Here is a 16,196-nt window from a genome sequence, read left to right as displayed (position 1 = left end):
TGCACATAATATAGTGATTGGACATACATTATATCATATGCATGCAGGAAGAGACTATTAATCTATTACCACAGCTGATAATGAGGTTACAACTGGAAATAAGTGAAATGCAGATTTTTCTTGTAGTGGTAATTTTATACTACTATATTTTGATTTCTAACTTTGTAATAATGTCTGAACATTGATTGTAGGCAGAATCAGCAAAATTAGTACCTATGGGTTTTACAACAGCTACAGAGTTCCATCAGAAAAGATCAGAAATTATTCAGATTACAACTGGATCAAAAGAATTGGACAAACTTCTTGCTGGTAACACAATATTATTTCATATATTTTATTCCAATGTCATATAGATGTAGGCATCTGTATCTGTTATGGAAAAATAAATCCATGAAATGCTTTGATACCTTTACAGATCTAAAGATATTCTTCTACTCATCATTTATTTAAGTTCTTCATTATGCTGATTGTTATTTTGATTGTATTAAAGGAATGTTATTTGAAGCAGAGTAAAATTTTGCACAATTTTTATTGCTTTATTGTTACTCTTAAATGAGTATTTATCCAAATGCATTTCAAATGCAGAAAGCTCAGTGTCTCATCACCAACTAAGTTGTAAAGGAAGATAATTTTGCTACTGTCTGTCAGTCTGTAACTCCTTTGTGGAGTCTACATCCTTAATTGGATTTTAATCAAAGAACATCCTATATCCCTTGAATAATAAAAAACCCTATTGATTTTCAAGGTAGTGTGTCAAAGGTCAAAGTTACAGGGTCAAGTTTTTACAAAGGTAGGAACTGCTGTTACTACTTTGCTGAAAAAAGAATAATGATTCATTCTGTTTCGCTTTTACCAGGTGGTATAGAGACTGGATCTATCACAGAAATATTTGGTGAATTTCGTACTGGTAAAACCCAGTTAACACACACATTGGCAGTGACTTGTCAGGTAGGAATGACTTGAAGAATAAGATAATGGTAATAGACCAATCTTCAAACTAAACCTATGATGAACTGTCAATAATAGGTGTAGGCAGCAGTTTTCATAACACACTTTTGCCACCTACTGATTAAATTTAATGACCACCTACTTAAACCAAAGATGATTTAGATTTTCTGAATGAAGATGTTCTATGCAATCATTAAGTACTTCGTGTTGACCATACAACATGACGTTTTTTGGTGATGCACAATGGTAACTTTCTTCGTAACCGTTTCCACAACTGCTATGGAGGAATGCTTAAATATTTGATGTATTTTATTTTGCATGATGACTTGTAAGGTGTCTTCCCTTTCCAGGTTTGACAGAAATGATTGAGTGGTTTTCATTATACGATGTAGTGTGCAACATATTGTTGTTCAGATCCATGCAAAATAAGTGTAAAAAGTTTTACAAAAAGCTTGGGTATCATTCTTGAGAGTTAACACACTACACTTTTTGTTTATTTGCCAATCAGTATATGTTTTGATGTTTTCCTAGCTTCCTATTGACATGGGTGGTGGAGAAGGAAAAGCTTTGTACATAGATTCAGAAGGTACCTTTAGACCAGAAAGGTTGTTAGCAGTAGCAGAGAGGTAAACCGTAGATTAAATATAAGTACACCCTAAGTCTTGAATTCATGCGAGGCAATTTTGGTCACTCCCTCCTCAGGATTCAAACCCCTTCCCTACTCTGAAATCTATGGCAACACCACCTGCCTTAAGTACAACATTAGTTCTGTTGGTTATATAAAAATACAGTTTTCTTGATACTTCCTCATAAGTAAATCCAGAGCTTGATCATTAGCACATTATAATATTAAATAGCTCCTCTCAATAACAGGGTAAGACAGTAGAGGATCTGCTGCAGTATACAATATATATAAGAAGTCTAATGTATATATAAATTATGTAAACTAAAAGTACATAATTTGATAGTGCATCATAAGCCTCAATAGGCTTCTCATTTAATATAATTTTTACAGCAACTGTTTTTCTTTCTGTAGACAAAATGCTTTGTCAGTATATTTACTAGTTATAAATTGTCATTGACCAAATATAACTTTTTTGTTATGAATTTGTGAAGTTTTATATATTTTGAAGTTGACAGGAAGTTCCCTGCTTCAAATTATGATCTTTGTTTTATTCTGGCTTAAAAAGCTTTCAAATTCTTTGATTCTGTATATTAGACAAGAACAGTGTGCTGGTGTAACAAAACTTTAATACATGAATTTGGCTTGAACCATGCTAAAATGAAAATGCTATGCATAGCTCTATACTTTCCACAGTTGTTTGCCTCATCTGTAAATCAGTTTTTTATGTGAAGTCAGTGCATTGTTATTGTCTATATACATGAATTTTGTTTTTTTTTTTTTACTGTAATTATTCTAGGTATGGATTGTCTGGAAGTGATGTATTGGATAATGTTGCATATGCAAGGGCATACAATAGTGACCACCAATCCCAGTTACTAATTCAGGCAGCTGCTATGATGTCAGAATCAAGGTAATTCTCATTTCTTCAATCTTTGATTTAAAGAACTATATTAATATCTAAATCTGCATTGATATATGTGCAAGAATAGTAGAGTGTAGCCAATTCAGTGATATAGTGATACTAAACTGAATTGTAAAAGATATTAAGCTTGATCCTTTGTTGTGTCTCGCCAAAAAATATGAACGTTCTTAGTTTCTGCGGTAATACATGTATATACATCAAAGCTATTAAAGTTTGACAGCTCATGTTGGTCTTTTAATAAACTATCAGCAGACGAATTGTTGTGGGGTCGTTTATGTCACTATATATACTTACCTGCATTGAAACTTTCTTGCAATGTGCCTGGGCCGTCTGTAGCATCTGCCCAAAATTTATAACTCCCGCCAATTACCTCCCTTGGATTACACAACTACATCCGTGTTATATCAGTTTTTGTTCAGGCAGCGATCATGGCATCTGTAGCTTTGCCAGTATGATTTGATTTGTGGATTTTTTCTAGTGTTCAAAGTGTTTTCTTGAAGTGAAATCACTTGAGTGTTATATTTTGTTGAATTTTATACGTTTCATACTTATCTTTATACGATGTCAGATTTCAAACAATGTGTAAAATGTGATAACAAGATGAACTCATTGGACGACCACGTGGAGTGCTACAGACATTGAGTCTGTAATTCTGACTTTCCTTGTCATATCTGTAAAGTTGTCAGAAAAGCATTCAAAGATTGAGGAAATGATTGAAAAAAACTTGAGGAAATTGGCGATTGTTACGTCGGATACGGAAGGAGTTTTGTCCGAGGATATTAAGAGCCATGACAGTGCTATAGCTCCTACTGACGTCAGTCAGTCCCCTTTTGGGGAATTCAGGTACTGGCTGAATGCCCGTTATAAGTTCCCTTTCGGGAAATACAGGGCTTAGTCAAGGGGTTTCAAGTTCCTTTTCGGGAAACATAGCGCCCAGTCAGACACCTATTTCTGACATGACCAACATGTTAAATGTTCAACCTTACACTCAGGGAAATCTTTTTATGTGGACGAACATGTTTAATCCATACCTAAGTATGAATGAATACCTAGAAAAACTTATTGATCAAAGGGTTTCAGCAATTTTGGATGCTGGCAAGGTTAGTAATACTACAGGTACTTCTGGTAATTCTTACACAGTTAGTGTACATACTACGATGACTACATCAGTTTCTCCTCTGAATGCTGATCCTAAATCATCCACAGTAAATAAAAGATGTAAACGGTTGGCACCATCAGCACAATATGTAAACATTACCTCTGATGAGGATTTGGGTGATAATTCTGGGGATGAAAGCAATGATCAGATGTCGTTAGATGCAGGACAGTCTGAAATTTCTGAACATTCCCAGGATGCTTTAGTTCTTGGGGAGCAGTTGTCTGTCCGAACAGGTCCTCCGGCACATAGTGTTGATTTAAATGACAATATTTCAGAATTCGATGAGAATAATAATTTACCATGGTATAGTTTCATGTCTAAAGAAGCATCAGTTTTACATATTGATGCATTAGACTCCGGTAGATCTGATAAAGAGCATTTTACAACATATGTGCCTGACCATGTCTCTAATAAAGCTAGGTCATCATCTTCTAGAATTGGACTCCCCTTAGATGGTTTAATTATTATTGATTCTATTCATAATGCTGATAGAGAATTTCAGCATAAGGGGTCACTTAGAGCCTATTGTGCTGAAGATAAGGAAAAATTCAAGTCCATGATGACCATTATGAAAAATACTGTTCAGTGCCAACTTTAGACGATAATGTTTAGGAAGATTTAGCAACTTCAAATTATCCTAAAGGCTCTAAGAAGTCAGTTGCTTCTAAGTACGGTTTCAAGATTTAAGAAACTTTTAAAGACACTCATATTTCAACAGAAAACATGAAATAAACTGTATTTTACAATTAACATTTCCCAAGTAATCAAAAATCCTAAAGTACAAAATGTACTACAGATTCTGTTTCATCATTTATTCTATCCATGGAAGACCCTTAGTCAATCAATCAATCAATGTTAGGATCCATATTGTGTCTGGGGCTTTATGTTTGCTGCATACATATTTAAAAATGTTGCTTTTCAGTTTTGAATGGAGGGTGGCAGCTGTGTCCTATTTGGACACATTTCTTCCAGTTGGTATAAGAAAATGTACCAAGAAATTAAACTTTAGTTAAGTGGCCTTGGGTAACTTTGGTTCTAATCTTCTTTTACAGATATGCTCTTTTAATAGTTGACAGTGCCACATCTCTGTACAGAACAGATTATTCTGGACGAGGAGAATTATCAGCCAGACAGATGCACTTAGCAAGGTTCTTACGAATGCTACTAAGATTAGCAGATGAAGTGAGTTGCTAAATTAATTTATTGTTTGTACAGATTTGTTTGCCCATGTTTACTGTGCTTCTAAATAATTAAGGAATGTGTTATATTTTTTCGGTCTATTGAGAAATAACCTCAATCATGTGCACAGTAAATAAACTGTGCAACAGGTTATTTTTAAGTGTACACTATTGGCATTGAGATTTAATCAAATAGACCGCAAAAATGTAATAGTCATTCCTCATAATTTACTTTCAGCATCAAAATTTAACGTGTAAATTATCAATTTAGGTTGATGGTGTCACAGTCACATTACAAAATTTGGTCTATGAGATGATGGACAACATTTTTTCTTCCAATTAGAAAGGGTGTCTATTTAAGATAATTCTTTGTTTGCTGCTTATACTGTACTAATTTTGTGTGGCATTGAAAAGACTTCTCATTTTCAAGCTAAATGTCAGGTTTAATATTGACTTCAGTTTGGAGTTGCTGTTGTCATAACCAACCAGGTTGTTGCCCAAGTAGATGGTGCTGCAGCAATGTTTTCAGCAGATCCTAAGAAACCTATTGGTGGAAATATAATAGCTCATGCATCAACTACAAGGTATATCTATAATTATTGAAGCTGCATTAGCTGCCAAATTTGATCAGTTTTGATTCTACTGAACTTTGCTGATACAATGAAATAAGTTTGTACTAATTCAATTGAAGCAATTAAAGTCGATAATACCTACAGAATATTGTGAAAATAATGTTTTTTTAGTCTGAGAATATCGATAGGTCTGATCTAATTATGTTTCGCCATTACTTCCAAAGATTGCCGACAGGACATAAACCTTGGTTCAAAATACTTTAACCTTGGCAAAAAAATAACAAAAACGGATACACAGGTAAGCACGTGTCTTGTTTTCATTTCATTTCATTTATTTCTTGTTTTCAAATAATGACCATATTTGAGCCACATTATATCACAATATGTAAATTTCAAAAGGATCCTTGCATTATATTCAAAGTTTTTTCTTTTACTGCTTGTGTCTGTCTGTCTTCCTTGCTGTTGAATAACTACTTTCGCTTTGCAATCAGATTTGTTATGAAAGAAGCAACCTTTATAGCACATGTGTGGATTAAGGTCACCAGAAGTCACATGTGTACGAACTTATCTAGGTCGATTTTGTGTCTTGCATGACAATAAATATATAGACACCTATTTCATGTATTTAATGCATTTTATTTGTGGATATCAAATGAAATTGTACAAGAAATGTATTATTTAGTAGAAATAATTCAAAGTTAAGGTATATTTCAAAAGGAACGAAAATTTACGAAAATGACAGCTAATGCAGCTTTAAAAGTTTTCATTTTGTCAGGTTCTGTTAAATACATATATTTTTTTTGCCTACTGATACAACAAAAGCAGTGCAAGATGTTATATTGGTTCTATAACCAATCGGATTGTTGGGTATCTGTGATTTTACCTAAAATCTATTTGGAGGTGGTGAAGTGAACTATTAGGAATGAGTAGCAAGAAACAAGCATTTTCCTTACATCCAGACAATAGCTTGAGTACTTGTAAATTAATCTTTATTAAATTGTACCACAAGCTGCCCTACCATTGAAGCACATTGTAAGGCTGGGATTGATTTTTGAGCATTTAAGAAATGATATTTCAATTTCTGAGAAATTCTGAATAGTTCAGCATTATCCAGCACCATTGTCCATTTTGTATAACCTTGTTTTTTTTTAGCCACACCCACTAATGATGGAAGTACTTCAGTGGTATCCTACCCAATATACTAAAGCATACATACATAAATTACAAATGGCGCTATCAATTGACGACAATGACAGAATCAATCTGTGAAAAAAAGAATGTTGATTTTTTATTATAAAAACAATTTTTTTTATTTCATTTTTGTTTCCTAATGGGTTTGAATTAAAATATATCTAAATGAAATACTGAAATAAGTTTGTGACCCTCCAGCCTGATTAGCTCTTACAGAGTCTCTAGAGTTAAGAGTGGTATGATTATTCCTCAGAGGTTTTGCCCTTCAAAGGCAAGAAATTACTTTTTGCAGTTTCTTTATGTCCTTCTTTTCTTTTAACATGGGATGTATGATGGTATACCAGTGTTCATCCATCATTCACACTTGGCATAACAACTCTGAAAGCTATCGCCAATTTTTTTGAAACTTTGTTGAATTGTTTTGTTTGATGGATGTGAGCTCCCTTTAGAATTTTATAAATTTCTGATTATGAAATAAAACTCATATTAGGGTTGTTTCATTGTATGATTATTGATTTAATGAAATAAAGGCAAACTGAAATATGAATAAACTGTAATCACAGAGACATGTCTTGCCTGTCGCTGTTATAAAATATTTAATAATGACTTTGTGGGCATTTTAGTACTTTCATTGGAAGATGATTCTATCAAACAAAAGATTTATGTTACGCAACTGCTATGAGTGGTTTATGATAACCCTGTACTTTACAGTATCAGTGTTTTATTCAGACATCTAATTACTTCTAACCATTATTTCTACATATTTAATCTACATGTAATTCATTATTTCTTTTTCAGGTTATACTTAAGAAAAGGTAGAGGTGAAACCAGAATATGTAAGATTTATGATTCACCATGTTTGCCAGAAGGAGAGGCCATGTTTGCAATCAATGCTGATGGTATTGGAGATTCTAAGGACTGAAAATGTTGTCATGGTTACATTGGTTTTAATTTGATGTGCCAAATGATCCAGTGCTGTACCGGATGCTACGATCATTGTCGACAAATCCAAGTTTAATGATGTTTTGGAGTCCTATGCAAACTGTATAGTGAAAATTTGCTCAGAAAATGATCTATTTTAATATGTAATATATTTATTCACCTGAAGATGTGAAGATGTGTCTACATCATTTATATTGGTATCCACACCTTTTACTAAAAAATGAATGGATTGTTTTTAAATTTTGGTAATAAAGACAGGGATATAATCCATGTCCATCTGTCCATCCCTAAGGTTTTGTGAATGCAACTCCCCTGTAATTGTTTTTTTATTTCTTCCATAATTTGTAGGATGATAGGATTATCAATTGGAAAGAGTTAATAACCATTATATGATCATGAATGCCAAAGAATGTCCAGATTTAAGGAGTTAAAATCTTCAAAGCATTTTTGGTACAAGAAATTATGTTTTTGTTTATTCACAATTACTAATTGATTATCCTTTTTATTATATAGGTTTTCTTTGTAATTTATTGCTATTTTCAACATGAAATTTTAATATTTTGATTGGCTGATTGATATACGTGTTGTGACATTTTGGCAGGAGATAGTACTAGAGTGACATTACTGAATTATCACATCATTAACTATCAATATGAATTACACATGTAATATGCAATAAATAATTGCTACCTGTATAATAATTGTTGTTAGAAAGTGTAGATGTGCATACTATGTCAACATTCTAATATTCAACAAATTTTGAGGATTTTTAAACTTTGACTTGCATCAAAATTTTAAATGTAGAAGGCATCGGTTGGTGCAATTCCTGTGAAACTTCTTAGTGATCTTTATTATACCCTCACTTGCAAAGTGGTGGGTATATAGTGACCTGGTGTCTGTCTCTCCATCCTTCCTTCCATTACACATGGGGGGATACCATCTCTTATCCATTACCCCTCCTATACCATTGAATGGCTTGGAATGAAACTTTCAGATAATCTTTATTACATGTTCCCATTGTGCACCTATTTAAGATTTTGATTTGAATCAATTTTCAGTTTCCATAGTGAAATATAGACTTAGTCATTTGTGAATATGGAGGCCCCATCTCTTATCCATTACTCCTACTCCTATACCACTGAATGGAATTGAGTGAATAACTCCCAGACATTTTTACTACATGTCCCCATTGTGTAGCTCATATTTTAGAATTTGATCCAAATCAAAATGAGGTTAAAATGTACGTTATCAAATGGGGATGTGGGGGTATCAAGTTAGTGAGCATTGCTCACAGTTTTGTAGAATGTTATAAGGAAGAGTAAATGTGCATACCACACCCCCATGAAACCTATTTTGTTAGGTTTTGGGACAAGAATGACATCATATCACTAGCATGGACATTTTGCTAGTGTAACAATCTTGTTAGAATATGTTTTTCTATTTTAATATGACAAATATTGGCTGTGGTGTAAAGAAATACAGCTGATGGCAGCTGTGTAGAGAAACACTTGGCTTTCATGTGGTAACTGAGTGTTTATAATAGTAGAGTGATCTTGATAAATTTTATTGTTCAAGTTCCATATTTTAAAGAAATGTTGGAATATATTTTATTTAATTGTTGTCTTTCCTTCATGAAAGTTTTTGAAAATGACTGCCCACAATAAAGAGATGTAGAATACAAATAAAGTTTTATTCCTGTCAAGATAAGACGTGTTGACTACTGTTTTTGGTTGTAGTAGGTCTGGATATCTTGCAGTAAGTCATTAACTGGTCTTGTTTGGAACTGCCTGAGAAAAAAGATGCGAATGGTTCAATCTACTGCTGTAAGTTTGGTTATCAGTACTCCATATGTTTAGTATTGATATAAAATTTGTATGGTACAGCTGGAAGTGTCATATTTGTCTGGTTAATAACTTGGTCATCTTATCAACTTTCTACGTAGTTTGAACTCTGCTTTTTGAAGGACGTGATATGAAGATCAACCCTCTTGTGTAAGTACATGAAAAAATGTAATATTCCAGAAATTTTCAAATCACTTTACATTCACATTAGTGGGTTACCGTTTGTTATAGAGTAGTAATCGGGTTGATGATTAACTGAACTGATATTTATCAATATTACTGAAGTGATAACAAATGAAGTTTACGTTTTGGCAATAGTTGAAGCGAGGGATTGTGCCTTCATACTGCAGACTTTTTGCTCCCCGTCATTTTCTGTGCAACACAAAAATTAATACCGGTATATGCCTTAATCAGTAACTGGAAGAAATGATGCCCTTATATTAGTCTCACTTTCACATCCGATTGCTCCCTACAACCATGTAACAAATCTTGAAAAAAGAACTTGAAGTATTAGAATATTCTAAACTCTGTAGTAATGCCAATCATAGTCTTTGGATTTAACTTGGTTACAAACCAGATTTTTTTTCAAAATTTGCGATACTTGTGTATGGATGTGCTAATAAGCATATACTATTTGTGTAAGGGGGATTTTAAGTCTATGCCTATTCATTGTATTGTATATTGTGTAAGGGGGATTTTAAGTCTATGCCTATTCATTGTATTGTATATTTGTTAAAACCTAGGTTTTTAGGTTCTGGTCCTCCTGAAATTAAAATGATACTATGCCTGTTGCTCGTAAGACTCTTTCCTACTATTTTAGCTCGCTATAAAAAAAAACATGGTCCACACGTAATTCCTTAAATATCATTTATTACATCTAATTAAGTAACAGTGTTTGAGGCCAGATTTACATATTTAATATTTTGATTTTGTTTTTGCAATTTGTTAAAAAAAAAATAGATCTCGTTTTGTTTGTAAGATTTGGGGGACTACATTTGTCAGTGTTTAAGATTTAGTTATTATTTTCTGTGCGTAGGAAAAATTCTACGGTGCTAAATATGTCCTACATTGCGAACTTCCAATTCAGGCCTGGAAAATCATTCGTTTAAAATCACGCAGTCCTTAATGGTCAGCGTAAAAAATAACTGGTAAGGAAGCGTTTAGTCCAAATTATCCTTTCATTAAAACTTTCATGAAGTTTAAACTAATTAGCGGGAATATTCAGATTGATAGATATGGCCATTTTTACTGATATGAAAGCCTGAATTGGTTTATCCAATACAGTATTTGGAGTTGAATGCAGTTTAAATTTCAATCTACTCAGAAGTACTCAATTAGCACTGGTCGAAAGTCCGGAATCTTAATTTGTGATGCAAGAACTTTGAAATATCATTTTCCTGGTTCCTGGACCTACCTTATTTACGTTTACTCTTATTGAGAAGCTTAGGATGCCAAAAATCGATGACAATTTGAACCCTTGCTTCTACGATTTATCAGTATTATATATATATCTGAAAACACTTGTTAACGCTGACTTTCAGATTGAACCCTGCTGAAATAATTTCGGAAATGCAAAATTATTAGTTACATGTGATATCTGGAATTCTGTTCTTGTTACAATTTAACGAGTATCCGATACCCAAGTGCAAACTGTACTTAGATTCAATCAGTTAGTGATTGTGAGCTATTTTTTTAACACTTGGCTTTTACGCTTACCATTTGTTTCAAACATTGTCACTTTATTGTGCAATGATCATAAGACAGCATTAAGCCGTATTGATTTCGCGTAAATTTGTTTTCGTTCACGAAAAAATAGTACTTACTTCCTGTAGTGTCTGTTTCTGAAATAGGGTTGGGCTGCTTTTCTGTAATGGAGGGACCACTCTGCAATCTAATCAAAAAGTTGCACAAGGGTAAGGTCTAAATTGCCTCATTATATAAAATGCACTTGAATATCAAAGAGGACGTTTGCATAGAAGAGCGTCCTTACGGTCAAAAAGTAATAAAGCGAAACCACCGACTGCGTAGGGAAAATATTAATGGCATGTCAATGTGAAAAAGAAACGTTGAACCATTTAACTAACCAGATACATGTTTCCCCTTCTTTTTCATTTTACTGGCTTTAATTCTCTATATGTATATAGATGTACCTTATTTTCTAAGCACATGTCGTAAATGCGGCACATGATTTCCAACATTTCATCACTGGCCAGGTGTCTGTATCCTGCGATTAGTTTTGTAATTTTCTCTGGAGACACATCAAAAGGTACAATATCATGTTCTAACAACTGCATTAGTTTGTTGAATGACAACGTATCTTCGGTGTAATGCAAGTTATTTTTAATTTTGTGGTCCTCCAGTACGGCAATCATGGTTTCAGTGTATTTTTCTACAGCGTCTATATTTTTGACGAATGGGGGTAAGTATGGGTGGTCACGGTAATATTTGTCAAAATATGACCTCGACATATCACAGCGATTGTCATCTATTATGTCTGACTCCACTTTTGACGAGGCTTGTAAATAAGATGCTTGTAGCATTGGGTCAATACTACCACAATCCAAGTCCGATTCCATGAATTCGACAGGTTCCAAGAATATACTTAAACTCTCCCGCCAAGAATAAAAACTAGCTAGTTCCTTTTCGTCGTCGAAATTTCTTAGATCTTGGCGTTTAAGATTCATAATATGCTTCTTGTTATTTGGAATTCTTTCATTAATGTAGTCTTTGTCTGGAACCTTTTCCTTAGAACGAACAGAATATGATTACGCCTACTATTTCGCTAGTAATAGAATAATTTATGAAAATGCCATACGCCCTATACATCGGTACTCATAAGAAACTACTCCCAAGGTGGAAAAAGAAGTACCATGAAATGCGTTTATTTACAGTTCTTATATATAGCGCTCTATCAGAAGATATTTTAATATGTAAGATGAAGACCACGATTGAGAGCAGGTTGTGAATGCAAAAAATAAAATCAAAGACTGAAGTCTTCAAAGTCGCTAATCGTCAAATATTCGCTGTCACTGATTTTGGCTTACTTTCAACATCCGAAATGGCACGAATGCGATATGCTCTAAAATCGGGTCACTTCCAATAAAATTTTGATTTCCTTGATATGATTGCGTACTCCTTTGTAACTGTGATGACCCGAATGTTTCCAATTACCCGGAACCAGATTAAACAACTGGCAATGAAAATTAAGAGGGACCTGCTTATGGATATGTATATGACCTATGTAGTCTTGTAATAAGCCCCAGTGCCTGAATCGGAAACTGGGTAATGTTCAATTCATGTAAACTTTCCGTACTCACACAAGCAAGAAACACACGTAGAACACGTGTATGATATTTATAAGACGTATATTTTTATCTCGAATGAAGCTAGAACATGACGCTATGGCGGTAAACACGGCCCAGATCTACAGCATTACGTGGAGTATAAATATATAATTATGCAAATCATATGCGAAAATTACGAGTGCAAGAAGTCTCTGACAATATTAACGACTTGAAAACAGGCAGTGGGTGTCACGTGACAAATAGTTTTTTTAGATCATCCATTTAATATTAAAAAAGTCATCCTTTCTCAAGTTGTATGTTGGTTTTTGATCAATTGTTCTGATTAAAGAGAAATAAAAATTCACTGAAAAAAGGGAGTTTACCTTTTTTAACAATTGTTTGACACATGTGGATTTTTTATATTCTACAATTAGAAAAATCCTTGGAGATACCTTTTGTATGTTAACATTGCATTGGACCCCAAAATTTTGTTGTGCCACCCATATCATAGCATTTGCCTGATCTTTACATGGATAGCCTCTTAGTGAACCCTTTCATGTTAGCTGTGGGATGCTCGGAATACACTCGGAACTGCATGGAAAATTATTTTGTTCCACGCGGAAGTATATGTCACGCATGCAAATCGACTTAATACGAAAGGGTCTATTACTTGACAGTTTTTATGCGCTAGCTAAATTCTACGGCATGCACTTCTTAATGCTGCTTTAAAAAACATCAAGTTGTAATAAAGGTTCATGTACGTATGGACCGACAAAAATTCATGTATGTTACCAAGCGTAGTTTTGAAATGAAAAATGAAATGTTGGGTTCTTCTTACTCCTATATTACTTTAATATCAAATTTCGGCCTCGTAAAAGTAACTAAATGTCTTGGAAGACCTCTCGTTGCCGATCCTAACCACGCACCCTGTCATTAACTTGAACGACGAAAATCCACGATATCTTGCTATAATAATGACTAACAAAGCCTTCACATATTTACCTCTGCCTTAACTAATAATTCGGCACCTGGATCGCCACTCATTGGTATCGTTTTTGGTGGTTCTTCTGTAAATTGAATGATTATTGGACACATTAAAGCAGTATTTATTAAGTGTCAGTCTCTATAAAAATCAGGCAGTCAGTGACACGTGGTATGAAAAAGAAACACCATTTTGAAAGTACATGTATAATTTGACTAATTCCACCATCAGCATAATGGAAAAAAAAAACAAAATTGTCCATATCATTTTAGTAAACTAAGTTGTAATTTCAATGAAATGCATTTAAAACGATCATTTAAAGGGCAGATAACTCAGTCAGAAACCTAATTTTTCTATTTGAAAAATTTCCATTAATACAGACATAAAACATTAGTAGGGGTCTTTTCAAATACAGAAATCATCTTTGAGTGAAACGGTGTTTTTTAGTGGCATCATGTATGTTTCTGATTTTTCCCATTTTGCCTGATTCTTACAAACACTTACACTTAAATTCAAAGAGAAAATTCTGTCATATTTCTATACGAACCCTTGTGTAAATTTATTCGATGATGTGTTTCTGGTACTTCATGACAGTGAATTTCCCTGTTGAGATTCGGAAGTACATGTATATTTACATGTTATTATAAGGCCTTTGCTTTATGTTTCTGAATTTATCGTATACCGCGAGGAATGCAACAGTGGATCACAACTACAACTATTTAAAGTTACTAACCCTGATATTTCTTGCTTGCTTTTGGGGAAATGCACCTTAGGCAACATAATGCTAAAAATGCTGCCGTAGAAATACCAAGTGCTGCTGCTCCATAATGTATGAACTCTTCTATCGGTTCGTCATAGAGATTTGTTTGCTGTATGCCTGCTTGGTGCAAGAAGTCTTTCAGCTGGTACGTCAGGAATTCCATGCTGTTGATCGAATTACTAAGGATTACAGTTTTCAAACTAGAATTACGGAAACAGTTTGATTAGTCCCTTTCGTTCCATATTTAATATAAACCCATTTAGCAGAGTGGTTTGTTGACCAGAGTTGTTTTTACAGGATTTTACAGTACTGATTTTTTACAACAGTTTTTACAAAATTAAAAAAGAAAGGCTCATTAAATATATTTACCTTTCCCCAAATCATCATATGAGTTGCAAACGATAATCGTATCTAGGCGTGCAATGGCTGATTTGTGTTTTAAATGTTAAATTAAAAGACTTACAGTTTGGTTTTGGTCCCAGATTGTGTTGTACCGCGACGATTTCAAAGCAAGAGGTTTGACGTCATAAACTTGATGAACCAACAATACATCAGATGTCGCGGCACGCTGCACACATTTACATTTTGCCACCGAAGGCTCCGGCTTCTGACGAGAGGAAATGAATTAGAAATTGTGTTAATTCCTTAGGATATATTCCCTTCTTTATTATTTCTATTTACTGTTACCGGATGGCCAATTTCTTAGGCAAAAAAAAAAGATAATTTTGCTAGAAATCCAAGTACAAAGATAAGACAAACATGAAATATATGATAGATATTAATATTCCTGATTTTATATCTTTGTCTAATCTTTGTACACGTACTTAAATAGTAGCAAAATTATCTTTTTTTCCTTACTTTAATCTACTTAGGGTTTCTAATCAAAACTTGAGTATTAGTTCATTGTAATTTTATCAATTTAGTAAGTAATTTAGAACATAATATTTCTGCTAAGAGGGAGATTTTTCGGATCTGCAAATGAATTCTCTCATCACGATTTTGTAAGAAGATCTCTCATTGGATGTAGTCACCGCGGGTCTCGCAGGTTTCCGATTTCTTCGAGCAAGGGCATATCATATGGCTGGTGTGCTATTCTGCAAAAGTAAGCAATACTTTATTAGGTATTACTTACTTTTGCTGAATAGCTCATCACCCATATAAAAAGTCCTTGCTCGAAGTATTCGAAACCTGCGTCTGCGAGACCCGTGGTTACTATATCCAATGAGAGACCTTCTTACAAAGTGGTGATGCGAGAATTCATTTGCATATTCAAAGAATTCTGTAAACCAAGCGGTTAGATATAGATATATTTAACTCCTTGCGTAAACTAATTTGCATACAAAATTGACTTTTGTCTCACACAATTTATTTTTGTGACACATAAGGGAATTTTGTGTTAAGTTGAATGCAAAAGTGATTTTGTTACGACAGAATTCAATTTTGTAAACATAAAATTGAATTTTGTGTCAAAATTAAATTTTGTTGTAATATTTCTCAGTTTTGTATATGCGAATTTGTTCACAGAATCCAAACTTAACTAATTTGCATATAAAATGGACTTAGGTTACCCAATATTAAAATTAGGTAACAAAAGTAAAGTCTGTGATATAAAAATGAATTTTGTCATGACAAAAGAAACTTTTGTCCACTGAAAGATTACTTTGTTTAACAAAATTTAAATTTGTATTATGTTATAACTTTCGTTAATCTGAACTCATGTTTGTTGAACAAAACTCACCTTTGTCTGTACAAAATTGAACTTTGAATACAAAACCACAAGAGTCCCAATCGG

General features: G+C 33.6%; 2 protein-coding genes across 7 annotated transcripts in view; one reads left to right on the top strand and one right to left on the bottom strand.

The window, feature by feature from the left end:
• LOC148624255 (DNA repair protein RAD51 homolog 1) overlaps nt 1–9,244 on the top strand; it is a 35,510-nt gene extending 26,266 nt beyond the window's left edge. For all 3 annotated transcript variants that reach the window (XM_088566868.1, XM_088566866.1, XM_088566867.1), the window contains exons 4-10: nt 192–309; nt 857–948; nt 1,480–1,574; nt 2,370–2,483; nt 4,707–4,836; nt 5,292–5,416; nt 7,394–9,244. In XM_088566868.1, the coding sequence (XP_088422994.1) occupies nt 192–309; nt 857–948; nt 1,480–1,574; nt 2,370–2,483; nt 4,707–4,836; nt 5,292–5,416; nt 7,394–7,517 (798 nt within the window). In that variant the 3' untranslated portion in view covers nt 7,518–9,244. The remainder of the gene's footprint in view (nt 1–191; nt 310–856; nt 949–1,479; nt 1,575–2,369; nt 2,484–4,706; nt 4,837–5,291; nt 5,417–7,393) is intronic.
• On the bottom strand, nt 9,209–15,011 carry LOC148624254 (uncharacterized). Of its 4 annotated transcripts, none has more exons than XM_088566869.1 (6): nt 14,868–15,011; nt 14,378–14,568; nt 13,665–13,729; nt 11,529–12,122; nt 11,202–11,269; nt 9,209–9,324 (listed from the first exon to the last, which is right to left on the bottom strand). In XM_088566869.1, the coding sequence occupies exons 2-6, from the start codon at nt 14,565–14,567 to the stop codon at nt 9,255–9,257; spliced, it is 987 nt and encodes a 328-aa protein (XP_088422995.1). In that variant the 5' UTR covers nt 14,568; nt 14,868–15,011; the 3' UTR covers nt 9,209–9,254. The 4 variants fall into 4 exon arrangements, with proteins under 4 accessions (XP_088422995.1, XP_088422996.1, XP_088422998.1 ...); XM_088566870.1 differs by having other exon boundaries at nt 14,378–14,604; nt 14,868–15,000; XM_088566872.1 differs by having other exon boundaries at nt 14,378–14,583; nt 14,868–15,000.
• Nucleotides 15,012–16,196: the final 1,185 nt, after the last annotated feature.

The sequence above is a fragment of the Perna viridis genome, chromosome 2 (genome assembly GCF_037379345.1).
Source record: "Perna viridis isolate PV_CMFRI_1.1 ecotype Kerala chromosome 2, ASM3737934v1, whole genome shotgun sequence".
NCBI classification, from domain to species: domain Eukaryota; kingdom Metazoa; phylum Mollusca; class Bivalvia; order Mytilida; family Mytilidae; genus Perna; species Perna viridis.
The sequence above is the reverse complement of the archived record's forward strand: the minus strand, read 5'-3'. Positions and strand labels throughout refer to the sequence as shown.

What these genes read in the sequence shown, in the direction of transcription:
- LOC148624254 (XM_088566869.1), bottom strand. Translation starts at nt 14,567, where the DNA reads ATGGAATTCCTGACGTACCAGCTGAAAGACTTCTTGCACCAAGCAGGC. An exon ending in AATTATTAGTTAAGGCAGAG is followed by an intron (nt 12,123 to 13,664) that starts GTAAATATGTGA and finishes GTTCGTTCTAAG; the next exon opens with GAAAAGGTTCCAGACAAAGA. An exon ending in AGAAACAGACACTACAGGAA is followed by an intron (nt 9,325 to 11,201) that starts GTAAGTACTATT and finishes CTTTTTTCTCAG; the next exon opens with GCAGTTCCAAACAAGACCAG.